The following is a 16,715-nucleotide window of genomic DNA, read 5'->3' on the forward strand; positions in this document are numbered from 1 at the left end:
CAGGGCAGGTTTTACCACACCATGCAGACACCTCAGCTCACACAGGAGAAGGCTACTGATGGCGAGGTGAAGGCAGAGGGATGAGGAGAGCACAGTAGGGCAACAGAAATGTCTTTATTTGCAAATTAATCTTTAATTAAGTACAATACATTGGATGACAAGAGAAATGTGACAACAAAATAACTTAACATTTCAGTGACAACACAAAAATAGAACAGCTCTGAGAAGTTCTACAAAGAGCACATGTAACAGAAAAACCAGTGAGTGATGTTTCTTCGTAGAAAAATGATCCAGATTGTGACGCTCACTCAATCAGTGTTAACCTTGAGTTACAAAGGTCTTCTCTCGCCTTATTCGTCCTTGTCGCCTTCCCACCAGTCTTGACTTTCCTTCCTCGTAGATGATCTGAGTGTGTTTAATTGCATCCGTTTGTTTGTTGGCGAACTCCTGCACAAACAAAGCACAAACAATTACGGCTCTAATTAAAAGGCATGTCATATTCATGGAAAGAACACACACAGAGAGGAACTATTATGAAGGATCTGAATTTATGGAGAAAAATGCAGGAGGTAAACACATTTTCCACAATCAGTGCTCAGTTTGCTTATAGAAGTGTAAAAACTAGACTGAAAACACATGTGTGATCATTTTAACTTGTGTCCAAAACTAGATTTGTGACAATGAGAAGAAGTGCCAGAGATACAAATCCAAGAGTGCAGCCTGTTGAAAAAGCCTCAGTGTCAGTAAACTCTTCCCAAACAGACACTGAATGGGGTTTGTGGCCCTTTAATCCCTGGGGAGGAGACTGAATGTGTTTTGATGACCTCTGGGGTCAGTTACATGTTACATTACACAAAGGTTTAGCTCCTTTGTGATAAGGGAACAGTGCAGGGAAAGCCCTCTGTTTAGACATCTTTCTCACTATGCGCTGCACTTTTTTTTTTCTTTCTTTTTTTTTTTTTTTTGCAAAGCAGCAGCAGCAATGTATCCATCAAACCTGCCAGGCTAATTAAAATACAGCTTGTGATTATCCTACTTCAGCTCATCTCTCTCTCTTTCTTCCTCTCTCTGTCACCCACACACTCACAGGCAAACACACACCAAATATCTATCTACAGTAATTACTGTCTGCATCAGTGCTAAATAATGGATTTTAACCTCAGCTGTTTCATCGACTTGACTCTTCACTGTGCATGATCCTAAATACAGAGAATTTAAAATAAAGATTTTTATAACTTAACTGCATTTGTAGAAGAATTTTGAAGTGAAAATAATATCTGGATGGAAAATAATATTTCTCACACAGCTGAGATATTAACAATAAAATTGTGCATTTAATAAATAAAAGAAAAGAAAAAACAAAGTAAACAGAAGTAATATTGGCGATAAAAGGCTGGCTTGAATCTAATCAGCACTGACTGAGGTAAATTTAAATCCCAAGTGCAGAAGGAAAGGCTTTCCCTGACATTACAGATTATCAGCATTTCTATATGAATGCTTTATTGGATTTTGTTCCCTTTTTCTGTGTCTTTTTAAGCTCAGAATGAATTCCACCAACACATTCCTCATATGCAGCCATGCGAACATCCAACAAGGAGGGAAAGAGGCAGAGCAGAGAGAGGAAAGCTGCCTGGATGCTCAGAGGATGGAGAAATCTGCTCAACATAGAGGATCATTTACAAACATCTGTGATTTATTTTCGCTTAATTTTCCAATTCTATAGCGTTTTGTGATTTGTTTGTGCTGTTAAAAAAAATAAAAATTAAAAGCACACATGCATTCCTTCTATAATGTGTTGATTATTTCCTTTCACGCCTGGATAAAGGCGCAGAGCGGGGAGAGAAGGGGGCTGTCTGCCAGTAATTATCCAATCTTAAAATACGAATTTTCCTTTCAAGGCTATCAAACGAGGGGTCAAACAGGCAGGCCTGCGCGGTGTATTTGAAAAGATGTATGGCTACGCATTAACTGGCAGAAATCACAGGTTGGAGCAGGCCTGGTGAAATCCTCACCCTCAGGTTGAGAGCAGCAGAGGCGGAGATAAAAGCCGTCGTCGTCAATTAGCCGGGAGTCAGTGGGAGCGCTGCTCGCCAGAGGCGTTTAACTCCTTCTCCCTTTAAACGTCCTTTTAAGATACAAAGTCCCTGCGGAGGGCCTGGCTTTACACTTTAATAAATTATTTAGCAATTTAAACGGTGAGATCCGGCAGATAGCGGCATCACACGTCATAATTTTGCACGCAGCAGTTTGAAAGTCTCGGTTTCCATTTACCACGCAGCTGCTGAATATGAGCACACATTAAGAGCCTGGATTTCTTTTTTAAAATGCAGGTTTAAGCAGTAAATTGGCTGTTTTTATGTTGGATTCAGATGCACAGGCCTCTGAGGAAGGACGTGCATGTAGAATATTCTAAAGGAGCTGCAGGACTTTGCGCTAAAATATGACGATTTTTGCAGGGAGTCTGGCGCAGAAAACTAAACTATGTGATGCCATAAAACAAACAGTAACACAAGGAAAAATCTGCCACACAAAGCTTGATTCCTACTGTGCTTGAAGTTGTCCCTATATAATAAATCTATTTAAGGTTACATGGAAATAAATGAGATGACACCAGTTTAACCAATATTATCGCTCCTCGGTGTATTATGAGGCTGTAAAAAGAATAAAATAAAAACAAATACCTCACGTGTGTCCTCATCTAGACAAAGTTTTCCTCTGCTGCCATCACATCAGCTCGGCTCTGGGGGGGAAAAAAATAACAAAAAAATTATAAAAATCCAGCTTTATGATCCACACAGCCGCATCTTCTGATCGAAATCAGTCAAAAGAGGTGTCAGTGAGTTAGTAAAGTTGCCCCTCAGTGCTGCTGCGGATAAATCAGCCAGCGAGGTTTTTGTGCGCTGAGTGCAGCTGTCAGCGCACCTTTGACTCTGGCCTTCCACTCAGAGAGGAGGCAAACGACGATTCCTAAAAGCCACGGTCTGTCTGTGTTTATAAATCTAAATCAATATTCAAATCTGGTGCAAGTGAGCGGGTGTGTCCGTGCAGAGCGCGCTGTGCATGTGTGTGTGTGTGTGTGTGTGTGTGTGTGTGTGTGTGTGTGTGTGTGTGTGTGTGTGTGTGTGTGTGTGTGTGTGTGTGTGTGTGTGTGTGTAGGTGTTCCACAAAGCCTCTTAAGATGATACATTTACCAAGCCGTGACAAAAACCCTCGGCATATTATTTTGAGATGGGCACGCAGGTTCAAAATTCAAGTGACGTAGAGGAGGCTTATTTGTCCCTTGCAGCCTGTTGGTCCTCCACTAAATAAGAAATGACACCAATCCTGCACTAAAGAGTCAATATCAGGATATAAACACCAAAAAAAATATTATTCTAATTACATATTGAGCCAATTATTATTATTAACATCACTATAATTACGCTTATTTTATTGCAAGTCATTAAATTCCAATAATAGAACACAAAAACTACAAAAATGCACCAATTTCTGCATTCCATGTAACATAAAAGAAGCTTACCTTCATTTAAAGAAGCCCTTTTTCTTCTTTCACATCTTCGTTTCAGCTGGAATGAGTGATTTTTTTCTCTTATTGTTTTTTATCCTCCTGTATCTGTGGACGTACAGTGCAGGTGCCTCTTGGTCGCTCCACCTGGAAATCGTGCGTGTGGGTTTGGGTGCAGCTGGGCCTGTACGGAGCTGATGGCAGCAGACTGGCTGCCTGTGTGGATGGGAGGACAGTTTTAAGGAAATAAGTCGCTCTAAATCCCCTTTTTTGCGACGCGCTGGAATGTGAGAGGACGGTGCAGCCTTCACATGGAGAGCCCAGCTTTAGTCCCTCGTTTTTTTTCCTCCTTTCTTCTCGCTCCTCACAGATTTATTTCTGCTTTTTCCCCCCCTTTGTGACAGCGCGTTTTGCTTATTGGGATAACTCACGGAGTAAATAAGTATTTTTTTTGTTTCGGATGTTTTGATATTTTGTTTGAACTTTTTAGAATTTAATTCGATGTATCCTATTTTTTAAAGGAGTAAAAACATTTGGAGATGGGTTAAAATAAAAGATCAATAAAGGGGGGGTGTTAATTTTTATAAAATGTGTGCCACTAACATACAGTACAAAACTCTTTATTTTCTGTTATATTCCCCTTGGATCAGCTTTTATATTAAAGCTGCCTATTCCTCCACTGCATGAAAGCGATGTCTGATGCAAAATGCAATAAAAAACTGAAATAAAGTGACTTTTCTTGCTTTAAACTCCACTTCTCACCATCCACCGACGCACCGTTGGTTTATTATCGGTGGTCCCTCTCTGCGGTGGGATGGGGATGTTGTCAGTCGCCCTCTTGCTGCCATTGGCTGAGGACTGTGCGTCAAAAAAGTAGCTGGAGACATTTGTTTCCCTGGAAGAAAAAAAGAGAGAGAGAGAGGGAGGGAGAGAGAGGGGAAAAAGCCCTCCCCACCAGTGTGAGAGACAGAGACAGACCTCAGCTCGGTCCTGCGGCTCCTATTGGCTGGCACTTTGTACAAAATCTAACTCAAACCACTTCACTCACAACACACCGACAAATCCTAAAGGCGTACATGCAGCCTCCTCCATCACTCCGCCGCTGTCGCATCGCTCCAAAACCCCTGATGCAGGCGTTTAACTTTTATCTGCACTGCTGCTGCTGTCGTTCTGCCCCTAAAGAAGGCTGCTTGGCTCTGTGATATTTGATTTTTCTCCGACAGGACCACGCTGATTTTGTGCTGAGTTTTTTTTATTATTATTTCTCCAGGAGGAAACCCAAGTAGACAAAGAACTTTCCACTCCTCAAAAGCAGGGTAAGTTCAGCTTTCATCATCATTATTATTATTTATTATAATATTTCCATTACAGTTCAAATTTGGAAGCCTATCACTTTTAATGAAACCCTATTTTCAAAGCTCAATACACATTTTTTTATCTTTAAAAAGGTAAAACATATTTAATTTGTGCCCCTGCTGTTAAAATAAAACAAAGACACTCAAAGAAATGCCAGTAAAAATGCTTCACTGGCACCAAATTGCAAAAATGAAGTAAAACCGTTTTAGATTCACTCGTTTTCTTACTGAAGCAGAAGACGTGTTTCTCCTCACTAAACCTGTTTAGATTACCATAAATCTTTAAGACGTAAATGGTGTAAATGCACACAAGAGCCTTCCGGTAATTGCAGATCAAACTGATGAAATTACATTCTGATACTTTCTCCTAATGGACACGAAGACAGGCTCAAAGCTAAACGGGAGCTCTTCTGATATTGTGCGTAATTGCCTTTTTTATAATTATATGATTCCTGGAGGTCATATTTTACCAATTTCACACTCTCACTGACTCCAGCAGCGCAGCAACGAGGTCCATTTCCAGTAAGGGAAGTTTTACCCGTTAATAAAAAGCCATATTTTCTCACATCGCGCATTTCTCTTCGGTAGAAATAACCAGAGCAAATAATGCAACAAAAATGGAGAAGCGTGGAGCTGTTGGCTCTGGAAGACGCACCGAAAAGATGAACATTTAGGCCTGATGTCTGCAGATCTTCCGGGGCCTTTTCTCTGAAGCAGCTCTCGCCTGTCTCCAGAGATAAATTATTCATTAGACAATAAACCAACATGTCATATTTGATATATTTTACACGTGTTGGAGGGTTCTAGTGGCAGGTTGTATTTATGCGTCTAAAGTGGGTGTTTAGCTCGATCAAGCCAGCATTTATGAGAATTTAATCTCATTTCTGATTTTTTTCCCCCATCTAAGTCCTCACGGTTATCCACATCAGTTCTGACTAAAATATACATATATATTATATGATTAGAAATCTCAGAATAATTTGTTTAAGAGCAGAGCGGGTTTAATTTGCAGCCTGAAGCACTTTGGACTGTTCTGACACCAAACTGCAGCTCCAGTTGCCACTTGGATTATCTCGTTAATTCATCAACAGGAGAAGAAGAAGAAGAAGAGGGGAAGAAAAAAAAATTTATCATAATTAATTGTTGGACTGGGTAATTATTATTGAGCGGCTGTGTGTGCAACTGGTTGACGGGTCTGTTTTAAGTGTGACAGATTGGGACGAGGGGGTTAAAACCGTTGGATATTGAAAAAAAAAATGCAACTAATCAAGAGGCACAGTGGGGATAACGGGTGAGGGTCACTGAAGTTGAAGTGACAGCAATCACATTTACCAATCAACAGCACACAGCAAATTTATTTCTGTTTAAAAGGCTGCTACTTTTTAACGGAGGAGCATATGTCCATTTTTTTATTTACCGAATTAAAGCTTCAAATTATCTCATTTAAAAAAAAAATAATACTCTATAGACTTTTCTCAACAAACTGCCCTAAAGATTACTAGACATCTTTTATTTTTATTCAGGATTTCTTAAACAGGGCCAAACATTAATTTAGTTATTAAAGATGATTATTTATATTGACTATATTTTATTAAACAAGATGGATTTCTTTATTCACGTTTCTGTACCATCAGTTTCTCTTTCTAAACATCCATTTGATTTACTGATCACATGTACAGCTTAAAACTTTTCAAACAAATAGATCCAAAGGAGGAAAAAAGCCAAATTGATGTGAAATGGCTTCGGAGTTGGTAGACTGTATTTAATTATGTTTCAGGTTTCATTTGAAAGAGGTGTGTGTTCAGCCGGTTGTACTTTTAGGCTCCCAGCTTTAATTCACGCCAAACAAGAAGCACTGACTTTAATTGAATTTTCAAGTGACTTGTTGCAATTATAACGAGCGTGTATTGTTTTGTGTTCGCGGGAGGGGTGAGGGGCTTGGAGAGACGAAGACAGCTGGAGATGTGGTTGGTGCTTTTCGAGGAGCGCCATGCGCTTTGGAGAGAGGGCTTTTTTCGCCACAGCGTCATGTAAACACAGCTAATTTCACTTCACAAGGAGGCACGTCTTCACCAACATCTTCCTCTGCTTCTTCTCTGGAACAGGTTCCCGGTAGAAGACGGACCACACGGCGGACAGAGGACACCACGTACACAGCGGGAGCTCCATCAGTTTTCAAAATTTTCTCCAACTTCAGCCCTCAGACAAACATTAGCATGATGTCGTATCTAAAGCAACCACCTTACACAGTCAATGGACTCAGCTTAACTACTTCCGGAATGGATCTTTTACATCCGTCAGTGGGCTATCCAGGTGGGTTTAAACGTTTTTTGAAAAATAAAAAAGGTGTAATGACAGAGCACCGAAAGGGCTGATGGCGGCTATAATCATGAGTATGTTACAGGAGGCAAACAGCATCAGTTTCAAATTTTCTTGATCGCATAATGAAGACTGAATTTTATTAGAAACTGTAAAAAAAAAAAATTAAAGTTTAAAGTAATTATTGGAGCAATATTATTTGGCCAACCTAGCAAATCAAGCCATGTACCACATTTCTGGTGAATGCAGCTTGCACTGAACACTAATCCCAAAGTCTCCTCTTGTGCGACTTATTTTTAGACGTGGCTCCAGAAAAAATTTGCTTTGATTTCTGTTCAAAAACTGCATCAATTTTTTTGGCACGTTAGACTCAAAAACGTCAAGTGCTACAAATTGACACCAGCTTTTAAATCTCGAAGGACTCGTGCGTAATTACACACACAAAATGAATGTATTCTGCTGATTCCAAATTTGCCTTTGATGGCTTTTTAATTTATATACTTGTGCGTTTATACATAATTAAAATATTCCACGTGATTCACATTTCTCCTGTACTTGCAGCCACGCCACGGAAGCAGAGGCGAGAAAGGACTACTTTTACGCGCGCACAGCTCGATGTTTTGGAGGCGTTGTTCGCCAAAACTCGGTATCCGGACATATTCATGCGCGAAGAGGTGGCGCTGAAAATCAATCTACCTGAATCCCGAGTACAGGTGAGTTAAACAGAGCATCTGTCATGTATAAAAATGACCATTACATGTTAGTAATGACAAAAAAATATATCAGGGCCGTTGTATTCATTATTTGAGAAACACTAAAGTAAAAAAAAAATAACTTTAGGTCATTTTTAAATACATCTGTTAGAATGAATAAGAATTGTGTAGATTTCCTAATTTGGAAAATAAACATACAGGTCTGGCTAATTTACAGGGATACATATTAAACAAATAGATCGAATTATAATTGCTTTATCTGTGCTGCAAGCAACACTCTGACTGACAGTAAAATGGGAACGAGTGTTTTATGGTCTTTAAATAACTGGAAAACTTTTACCAGTGGGTTTAGATAATTCCACTTAATGGCAGATCCTTTTTCAATTTTTTTGGTATAACAAAATAAATAGATTAATCCACTGTATCCTAAAATTTGATTTTAAAAAGCCCACAAATCCTCTTGAGTTGGATTGAAAACGAAAAAAACATTTTTTTTCGCGTTTAAAAATATATTTACATTAAAAGGGGAAGTGCTGCTTGCAGAGGGAAAATATTTACCAATTTGTGCTCTATATTGCAGTTGAGAAAAGGATCATTTTGGTTACACTACAATTAAGGGGTTTCGTCAGTGACGTGTGCCAATATGCTGCTTTTTAGGTCTGGTTTAAGAACCGGCGAGCGAAGTGTCGCCAACAGCAGCAGCAGCAGCAGAACGGGGGCCAGAACAAGGTGCGACCTGCCAAAAAGAAAAGTTCCCCGACCAGAGAAGTGAGCTCGGAGAGCGGGGCCAGCGGCCAGTTCACGCCCCCCACCAGCACCACCACAGTCCCCGCCATCTCCACCAGCACCGCCCCAGTGTCCATCTGGAGTCCGGCGTCCATCTCTCCTCTCTCAGACCCCCTATCTACCTCCTCCTCATGCATGCAGAGGTCCTACCCCATGACCTACACCCAGGCCTCGGGCTACAGCCAGGGCTACGCCGGGTCGACCTCCTACTTCGGGGGGATGGACTGCGGCTCTTACCTCACTCCCATGCACCACCAGTTGTCAGGCCCGGGCTCGACTCTCAGCCCGATGAGCACAAACGCGGTCACAAGCCATCTGAACCAGTCCCCGGCGTCACTCTCCACCCAGGGCTACGGGACGTCCGGCCTGGGCTTCAACTCCACAGCAGACTGCTTGGATTATAAGGACCAAGCGGCGTCGTGGAAGCTGAACTTCAATGCCGATTGCTTGGATTATAAGGATCAAACATCCTCGTGGAAATTCCAGGTCCTGTGAACAGAGCAATCAGCTGTCAAAAAAGTGCACAAACAGTGACGATCACGCGAGACGCAGCGCTGCCATCCCTCAATAAAACACATCGGACTGGTTAAAATGTGAGCCTGCACGGCGAGGCAGGGCTCTCAGGGGCCTCCAGTTTTTTTGGCATGATGGTCTTTGGTCCTCCTAGAGGAGAGGTTTTAATTTATTTTAGCATCGGCAAAGAGATTCTTTCCCGTTTATTCACAGGTTGTAGCCCTTCATCCATGTCTGTCAGTGTGTGCCTCTAGACGTATAAAAAAAAACACCTGTTGAGGACAACACAGCGCGGACTCCGACAGAAAAGTAGCTACACCCACAGCCACGGAACTAAAAAGTCACGAACAAAAACTCAAGTGAATTCTGCCGGTGAAGTGCTCGGGATGGACAGACCTCCTTAAAGCTTCTTACACAACTTTGCCGACCTGCTGGCAGAGAGACATGAGGATGGCGTGTGGACATGGATGCACTACTTTATTTAAGAAAAAAAGTGTTTATAAGGAATCAATATGTAGTTTCTAAGAGACAATCAGTGTGCGTCTTATATAAATGGTACATATGTGTTTTTTTATCTGTGCTAGCCTTCGAAACTGTGATCTGTTGTATTGTATGCAATTTGTGAGCCCCCCTCGCATCAGACTCTCTGCTGTGATTTTAATAGATTTCTAACGTTTTTGTTTTTTTTTTTGAAACAACGAAAGATGCTAATGGTTAAAATTTGCCGCATCACAAACAGAGATGAGACTTTCCAAGCACATGCTGGTAGTTATAATCAAGGGTTAGCCATACTGGAAAAGACTGTCGGGCTGCTGAGAGCTCTGCATATGCTCCCCCTCCATTGATCTCAACACACGGTGATTGTGGATCCTTTACTGGCTCCAAAGATGGTGTGACCTCACCGCTGAAAAGACATGAATAAAGGTCCTGTGAGCTTACTCTCTCATCAAGAAACGGTCTGTGTGTGCGTGCGTGTGTGTGCGCGTGTGTGTTAGAGGGAGGAAATTAACAAAGAAAAATGTTTTTTTTGCACCGTGCGTAAAACTAACTGTGCGTAATTTGGCGCAATGGGTTGCAGGGAATTTCTTCATTTGGCATCAGGTGTTTAAAAAAAAATATGGTTGTAGCAAAAATAATTAGGTCACTTTAAAAAAAAAAGCTGGGTTTGGGGTGGTGGTGTGGGGGCGTGTTGGGGTTGGGGGGGGGGAATCCACAGATTCGCATTAACGAGGCCAATAATTGCCGCCTAAGTGAGTAATAATTTCACTTGTCAATAGCGAGTAAACTCCCCGTTTTCATGCATAATTAGTTACTCCAACACATCTATAAATACCACATATATTCACGTGGATTTAAGTGAAATTGCTCGAATCTGTTGCCTTGTGATTTTCAGTCATTCGGCGTTCATTTGGTGATAAACAAAATCTTCTCTTTGAACAAAAAAAGAAGGAATTAACGCCCTATATTGTTTCCTTTCTTAGGTTCCGGTTGTGCAATATCCTAATAGTGAAAGAGGGTGTGCGGTTTGAGAAAGCAGTTTCTTTCTTTTTTTCTTTTTTTTAAATCCTGGACTCCAAGAGATGTTAATCCCAATATTTAACCGGCGGGGGTTTCTCTGGGGCGCAGGGCAGCAGTGGTCCCATTCAAAGCCCCACGGCATGGGTTTACATGTCTGATCCCCAAATGAGCGCTCTAATATGGAGCCTAATATTTCATGTAACCACAAAAACAAAAACACGCATTGATGTTTCATTAATTTACCAAGAAAACACAGCAATTTGCTAAAATGACACAGACTGACAACACATCAGAAGGAAATAAATCTAAAGAGGAAGAAATGAACAAAATCACATCACCGGCTAGCATCTTTTTTTTTGCTTGTGGCAATTCAAGGAATAAAACTGCAAAACTGCCACTAAAAGCTGCAAATTTACGCAACACTGTGCGCAAAAAAGCTCTCTTGTAAAATGTGAATGACCTAAAAATGTGCTTCTATCTGCTGCGTAAGGTCACCGGGTTTATTTACATCTATCAGCCCTCTGAAAAATGATTTATCTTTACTCCACTCACAGGAGAGGCTATGACTTTTAAAAAATAAATTTAGAGAGTCAAGAGGTCAAGGCTGCTGTAAAAAGAGGATTTGATTTTTATTTTATTTTTTTACTTTTGTTGCTCCAACGTTATTCTCAAGTTGACGACAATAAAGTCAGAGCGGGTATGGGATCTGTAATGAGTCGACATGGCTCTGCAGTGAGCTAATTGTTAGAAGTCCAACATTCAATTAGCATCCTTGACATTGCCAATAATCTCTCTTTCATTGGAGTCTCCGCTAAAGGAGCGCACTAATTAAAAGCGTTGCTTGAAATAATCGAAGCGTTCAAGAGAAGAGTGACTTTGATTCCACTCCTGCGTGGTCAGAAAATAGGTGGGTGTGTGTCTTAATTATACAACAACCCGTATAACTTATTCAAGGGTACTAATAGCAGCTCATTTCCACACACTCACTGTTGGATGCGCTTTTTAATTTATCACGCAGGCCGTTTTTTGGCGCTATAATTTGCACCAATCAATTACAACGTCGTGCAATGCAACGCCAAGTTTTTGCAACATACATAGTCTGCACACCGTTATAGCCATAAACAATGAAACAATTGAACTTGGAAACAATAGCCTAGGCAGCCTGAATATTCATGAGAAGCGTCTATTCTCAGACTGCTGAAGAAAGAAGAAAAAAAGAAGTGTTTCAGACTGCAGGGTCACTTTCAAATGGCTGCTGAAGAGACACTTATTTCTAGGAGACATGAGAGAAATGCAGCAGCAGAAAAGCGAGGCAGATGAGAAGTAGGACGGGCATCAGCTTGATTCTAGACTTATCATGTGTATCTGAATAAATGCGCCTGATTAGGAGACATGAGTCATTCTTGAAAATGGAGCTAAATCCAAAAACCTCGAAGAAATTAAGCATAGAAAGAGGGACAAACTGCACCACTAAAATCTGGTTATGAAATGGCAATCACAATAAAAAAAAACACCGATGTGGTTTAAATATATATAACAGCTTTAAATGGTTAGTCCACTTATTGGAGCCTGATCGATTCTCACTAATCCATCCAATATTAGCTGCAGCACAAAAGCTGCGCCCTGCTTGTTATTGTAACCTTGGAGCCTTCAAAGTGCACAAGTCGTGAGGAGGATTAGGCACCCGGCCTCCACAATACTTCATAAATACAATGAGTTTTTAATCAAGACCAGAGCAGTGCTAAGGAGCATATGGGACCAACAGACGCTGCATTAATCCCTCTTGGTTTTTTGTCTAACAGCGGGCTGCGCAGCGCCTCTCGTCCCCTGGTCTGGCTGCTGTCCGGCTCCAACCACCACCAGTCCTCCTCTGCAAAGCATCGGCCTGCGGAAAGTTTCAGGCCGCAACGGCTGCAGGAAGAACTGGGGGAGGGGGGGAAGATTACACACCGAGGCTGTGGTCAGACCAGCAGCTATGACCAGTAGATGAGAGTAAGTCATCTTAAAGTATCACTAAAAACACCAGGTTTTATCAGAGTTATGTGTGATAGCATGGAGATTCTAACTGCAAAAGTCTTCAGGTGATTTGATCCCCTCAAAAAAAAAAAAAAAAAGTCAAACTATAAATCATTTGAGTTATTTGAATAAAAAAAGAGGACCCAAAAATATTTTATCACTGAGAAAATCTGATTATATAAACAGACACTGAATGTGGAACAGTTTGCTACAGTTCTAAAAAATAAAAAATGATGGCTCTCAATTTAAAAAAAAAACAATTTAAAATCAAATTACCACATTGTTTTTAAATACAACTTCTCTCATGGCATGCTGATTAATATAGCATATGCATGTGTATTTATGGCTAAACAATGTAATAAAATTTATATATATATAAAATAAAAATCAAGAATATAATGATGTGCAAATTGTGCCAACAGCTGATAAAAACAAAAATAAATATTTTAAGCTAATCCAGCAGTATCCCCTTCAAAGTGCTTATCCAGGCTTAGTCAACATGTTCTGAAATTATTTAAGTTTGTGACATCATCAATGAATTTGATAATCTTGTCAAAGATTAAATTAAAAGGTTTTTTTTGTATAGCCTACATAATAACAGATTTAGATGTTTTAAAAAATGAAGTCTAAAGAGATTTGAAGTAAGCGCAGTAAAAAGCATGTTATTTTAATTTCTCAGACTGCTCACACAAATCCATGGATTTACAGAGATCCAAAACTGATAATGATACTAGCAGCTTGACTAGCTGGAGGTCTGAAAAACGCAAAGGGCCACACATCCTTTGTGCAGCTGCAAGTAACGCACAACCTATAAGATAACCTGAAAAACACTTGGAATGCTTTATTATTTCCTTCACGGCCCGCAGCCATTTATCACGTCCTGTGACAAAACACACGCATGTGAGGAGGCATTTTCATCCTGTGGCAAGTACAGGGACTTAAAAAAATATATTTTTCAACAGGGTCCTTTGCCCACATAAGTGCTCTTTAAAAACTGTCTCACCAAATATGCCCAAACATTTGGCTTATGATGTTCATAAGCCCCACAGGACACAGAGGGCTTATCAGTTCATTAGCCACTTGATGGCCTATTTCAAGTAATAGTAGGTGGGAGGAGGGCGATGGATGAGGATACAACCATCCATTACTGAGCCATATTTTGTTAAGCTATTCAGAGATGAAGAAAAAACCCTGAAACCCATAAGAAGATTATCAGACCTCAGCATATGTTTAAAAAAAAAACCCACATTATTACTATGCTTATGGGTCGAGTTAATACCTAGTTAGTTAAAGCTCACCTAGTTAAGACTGCACAGATGCTGTCCATTTGAAGGGAATTTGTACAAGAATTTATCTTTTATTGTATCCTGAATTGGACGAAGCATTCAGTGCAAATAAACACATTAAATACAAACACAATTTTACATTTTCCTCTTGGTGTAAAAATTCAGTTGTAATGTGTTTTTCCAGCCATTTCTAAAAATCTCCCTAAGAAGGAAATGGTGAGATTTTTTTCGTGGATTATGAATCATCCTGATGGTGAAGTCTCACACGCAGCAGAGTGATAAAAGTAAAGTGCTGAAATATTTAATCACCTCTAAGTGATGACTAACGGTCATTAATACAGCTCCAGTCCAAAAGGTCACACATTCAATTTGGACGCTGAATACATGAAATGGAACCACATTTAGCTTCAAGCAAAGGAGTTCTACGTTTTTATATGGGTTGCTGTCATAAATACACATTTAGGAAACTCAAAAGTGAAGTCGGCCCCTATTAAATAAATACCTCTGCCTATTATTTCTGCAATAAAAATGTGTGGGGAGCTGCCAAAAGAAGAGTGCTGTTTGATCAGAATGAATTTAAATATTTCACAGCCGTCTACAATAGATGGGCTGTCATGAAGATTTCTTTTGAGCTGATCTCATCAGGAAAAAGGCCACAAGATGCGACTGCTCCGACTTTGCGTTGATCTTTTTTCCTAGCTTCTGTGTAAAAAGTCAAAAATGAACCTTCTACTTCCAAACATTTAGTTCTTAAAATGTGCAACATCAGGCTGTTTGGTCTGAGCTAAAGAACTGATAGACGTAACCTGCTGTAAAACCCACTTAAAGACCCACTGAATGCAGCTAAATGGAGGATGTGAGTCAGGAGCAATACAGAATATAATAAACTTCAGTAGCCGTGTTTAACAACATTTACATAGGAAGCTTATTCTCCTCTGTTTTAATACTTTGTTTCGACGGAAATTGTGGGAAGTAGCAGGAAAAAAAAAACCTGACATTTGACATTACATGCAAGCCGTGATCAAACCCAATAGTTAATGGCCTCAAACACACCTTTTGATCACAAATAGCTTACAAATTTAATGAGTTCATGGTGAACGGAGCCAATTTCTCCTCCATTCTTCCAGTATTCTCACCACAGGCTACACAGAATAGCACAAACAGAAAAAGTAGAGCAACAATATTACGTTCAATTTAATACCAGGCCCCATTAATTCAGCAATGTCAATTAATTATTTCATAAAAGGCGACGCTTCCTCTGAGAGTAATTCACCATTGCTAGTAGCAGAATGCAACAGCGGCTCCTCCTTTTCTCCTCAGCACTTGTTTAGACCATGTAAGTGTATTTGGCTCCCCTGTTTCCGCTAAGCCACATAATACAGTAGATACCTGTGAAAAACCCACTTCTCTCCTCCTCAGCAGGCCGCCGAGCCCACGAGACTCCTCATTAGAACAATGAACACAGGTGCATGTGATGAGAGCTCCCTTTCTAACTCACACTATCGTTTAATCTCCTGCAAACATCGTTCTCTTGTGAGACAGGAGGCCTATAGGAAGAACCAAAAATTAATTAGGTGCGTCTGCCAGATTAGAGCGCGGAGACCCTCATTTTCCCCTCCTCAGATGGACAACAGTTAGTCAGACTACAGCGCAGAAACGGAGGAGAGGCAAATCAGCCCCACTGGCAGAATCTCCTCTTTGCTTATTTCAATATTTCATTGAGTGTTATACATCAATGAACTGTTTCAGGGTGTCATCGCACAAAAGCTAAGCCTTTTGAATTCATGGGCTGCAAGTTGTATGCCTTCATCCAACGTGCCTCGAATACATGAAAGCAGCCGCCTCCGCAGCACACAAGTTCAAAACGCACACTTCAACTTCCAGAAACACCACATCCACATGCCTGAGCGTCTTTTCCAGAACAGAATCTTAACTTTTGGCTGGAGTTAAACTTCAACTGGCTGAAAAGACACAACTGATGTCATCTTTTTGCTTACAAAGACGGTCAACAAAATCTCAGACAAGCTCAGGCCAATAATTCAGCAGGATAGAAACCCACTGAATAGAAACTATGTCCCATATTCAGACTGTAAATCATACAATATATAGACCACTATACCATCTTAACAGTTAGTATACAAGTAGCCAAGTTAAATTATATATAGCATGTTTCACACAACAAGATGACCCAAAGCGCTTTCCCAAAAAAATGAGAAAAAAACGTTCCAAATGTACCAAATTTAAATATTAAGGTTAAAACATTACAGGTACCCTATAGCACCTGACTCCTTTTTTTATTACTAGAAAATAAGGAAATGCACAGATGGATGTCAATCAAACGGGCAACTTTGAAAAGCCGCTGCTAAATTCAATAGAAAATGTAACAGAACTCTAAACTTACGGCTTCACAGGTAAGAATATCAGCATCTCCATACCAAACATTCACACTTGTAATAACAAGAAAAACAGATCTGCACTGTAATTAATGGTGGCTCCAGGGGGCACAGAACCCAGCCTTGGTAATGTTATTAATTAAAGCTGTGCACATCCTGTTATGATGACCTAAAATGTCTGGTGTGACAAAGGTTTATATGAACACTTCACTTGTTACTATTGGAGCTCAGAGGATCTGGGATAAAGATGATTTACCCCACACATATGGCACTGTTAGCTGTGGCTATACTGAGTGTCAGACTTTGCAAAC

At 40.3% G+C, this 16,715-nt stretch overlaps 1 protein-coding gene and 1 long non-coding RNA gene across 3 annotated transcripts; one reads left to right on the forward strand and one right to left on the reverse strand.

Moving 5' to 3' along the window:
- Nucleotides 1–95: 95 nt before the first annotated feature.
- Nucleotides 96–4,284, reverse strand: LOC110950602 (uncharacterized). Of its 2 annotated transcripts, XR_007943675.1 has the most exons (4): nucleotides 4,268–4,284; nucleotides 3,521–3,721; nucleotides 2,682–2,740; nucleotides 96–447 (listed from the first exon to the last, which is right to left on the reverse strand). It is a non-coding gene; the product is annotated as an uncharacterized LOC110950602 (long non-coding RNA). The 2 variants fall into 2 exon arrangements; XR_002595667.2 differs by lacking the exon at nucleotides 4,268–4,284 and having other exon boundaries at nucleotides 3,521–3,993.
- A 177-nt stretch (nucleotides 4,285–4,461) lies between these two features.
- On the forward strand, nucleotides 4,462–10,129 carry otx2b (orthodenticle homeobox 2b). Its single transcript, XM_022193280.2, has 4 exons — nucleotides 4,462–4,821; nucleotides 6,966–7,173; nucleotides 7,741–7,892; nucleotides 8,550–10,129. The coding sequence occupies exons 2-4, from the start codon at nucleotides 7,077–7,079 to the stop codon at nucleotides 9,171–9,173; spliced, it is 873 nt and encodes a 290-aa protein (XP_022048972.1). The 5' UTR covers nucleotides 4,462–4,821; nucleotides 6,966–7,076; the 3' UTR covers nucleotides 9,174–10,129.
- The last annotated feature ends 6,586 nt before the right edge of the window (nucleotides 10,130–16,715 follow it).

Source organism: Acanthochromis polyacanthus, chromosome 1 (genome assembly GCF_021347895.1).
Source record: "Acanthochromis polyacanthus isolate Apoly-LR-REF ecotype Palm Island chromosome 1, KAUST_Apoly_ChrSc, whole genome shotgun sequence".
Lineage (NCBI taxonomy): Eukaryota > Metazoa > Chordata > Actinopteri > Pomacentridae > Acanthochromis > Acanthochromis polyacanthus.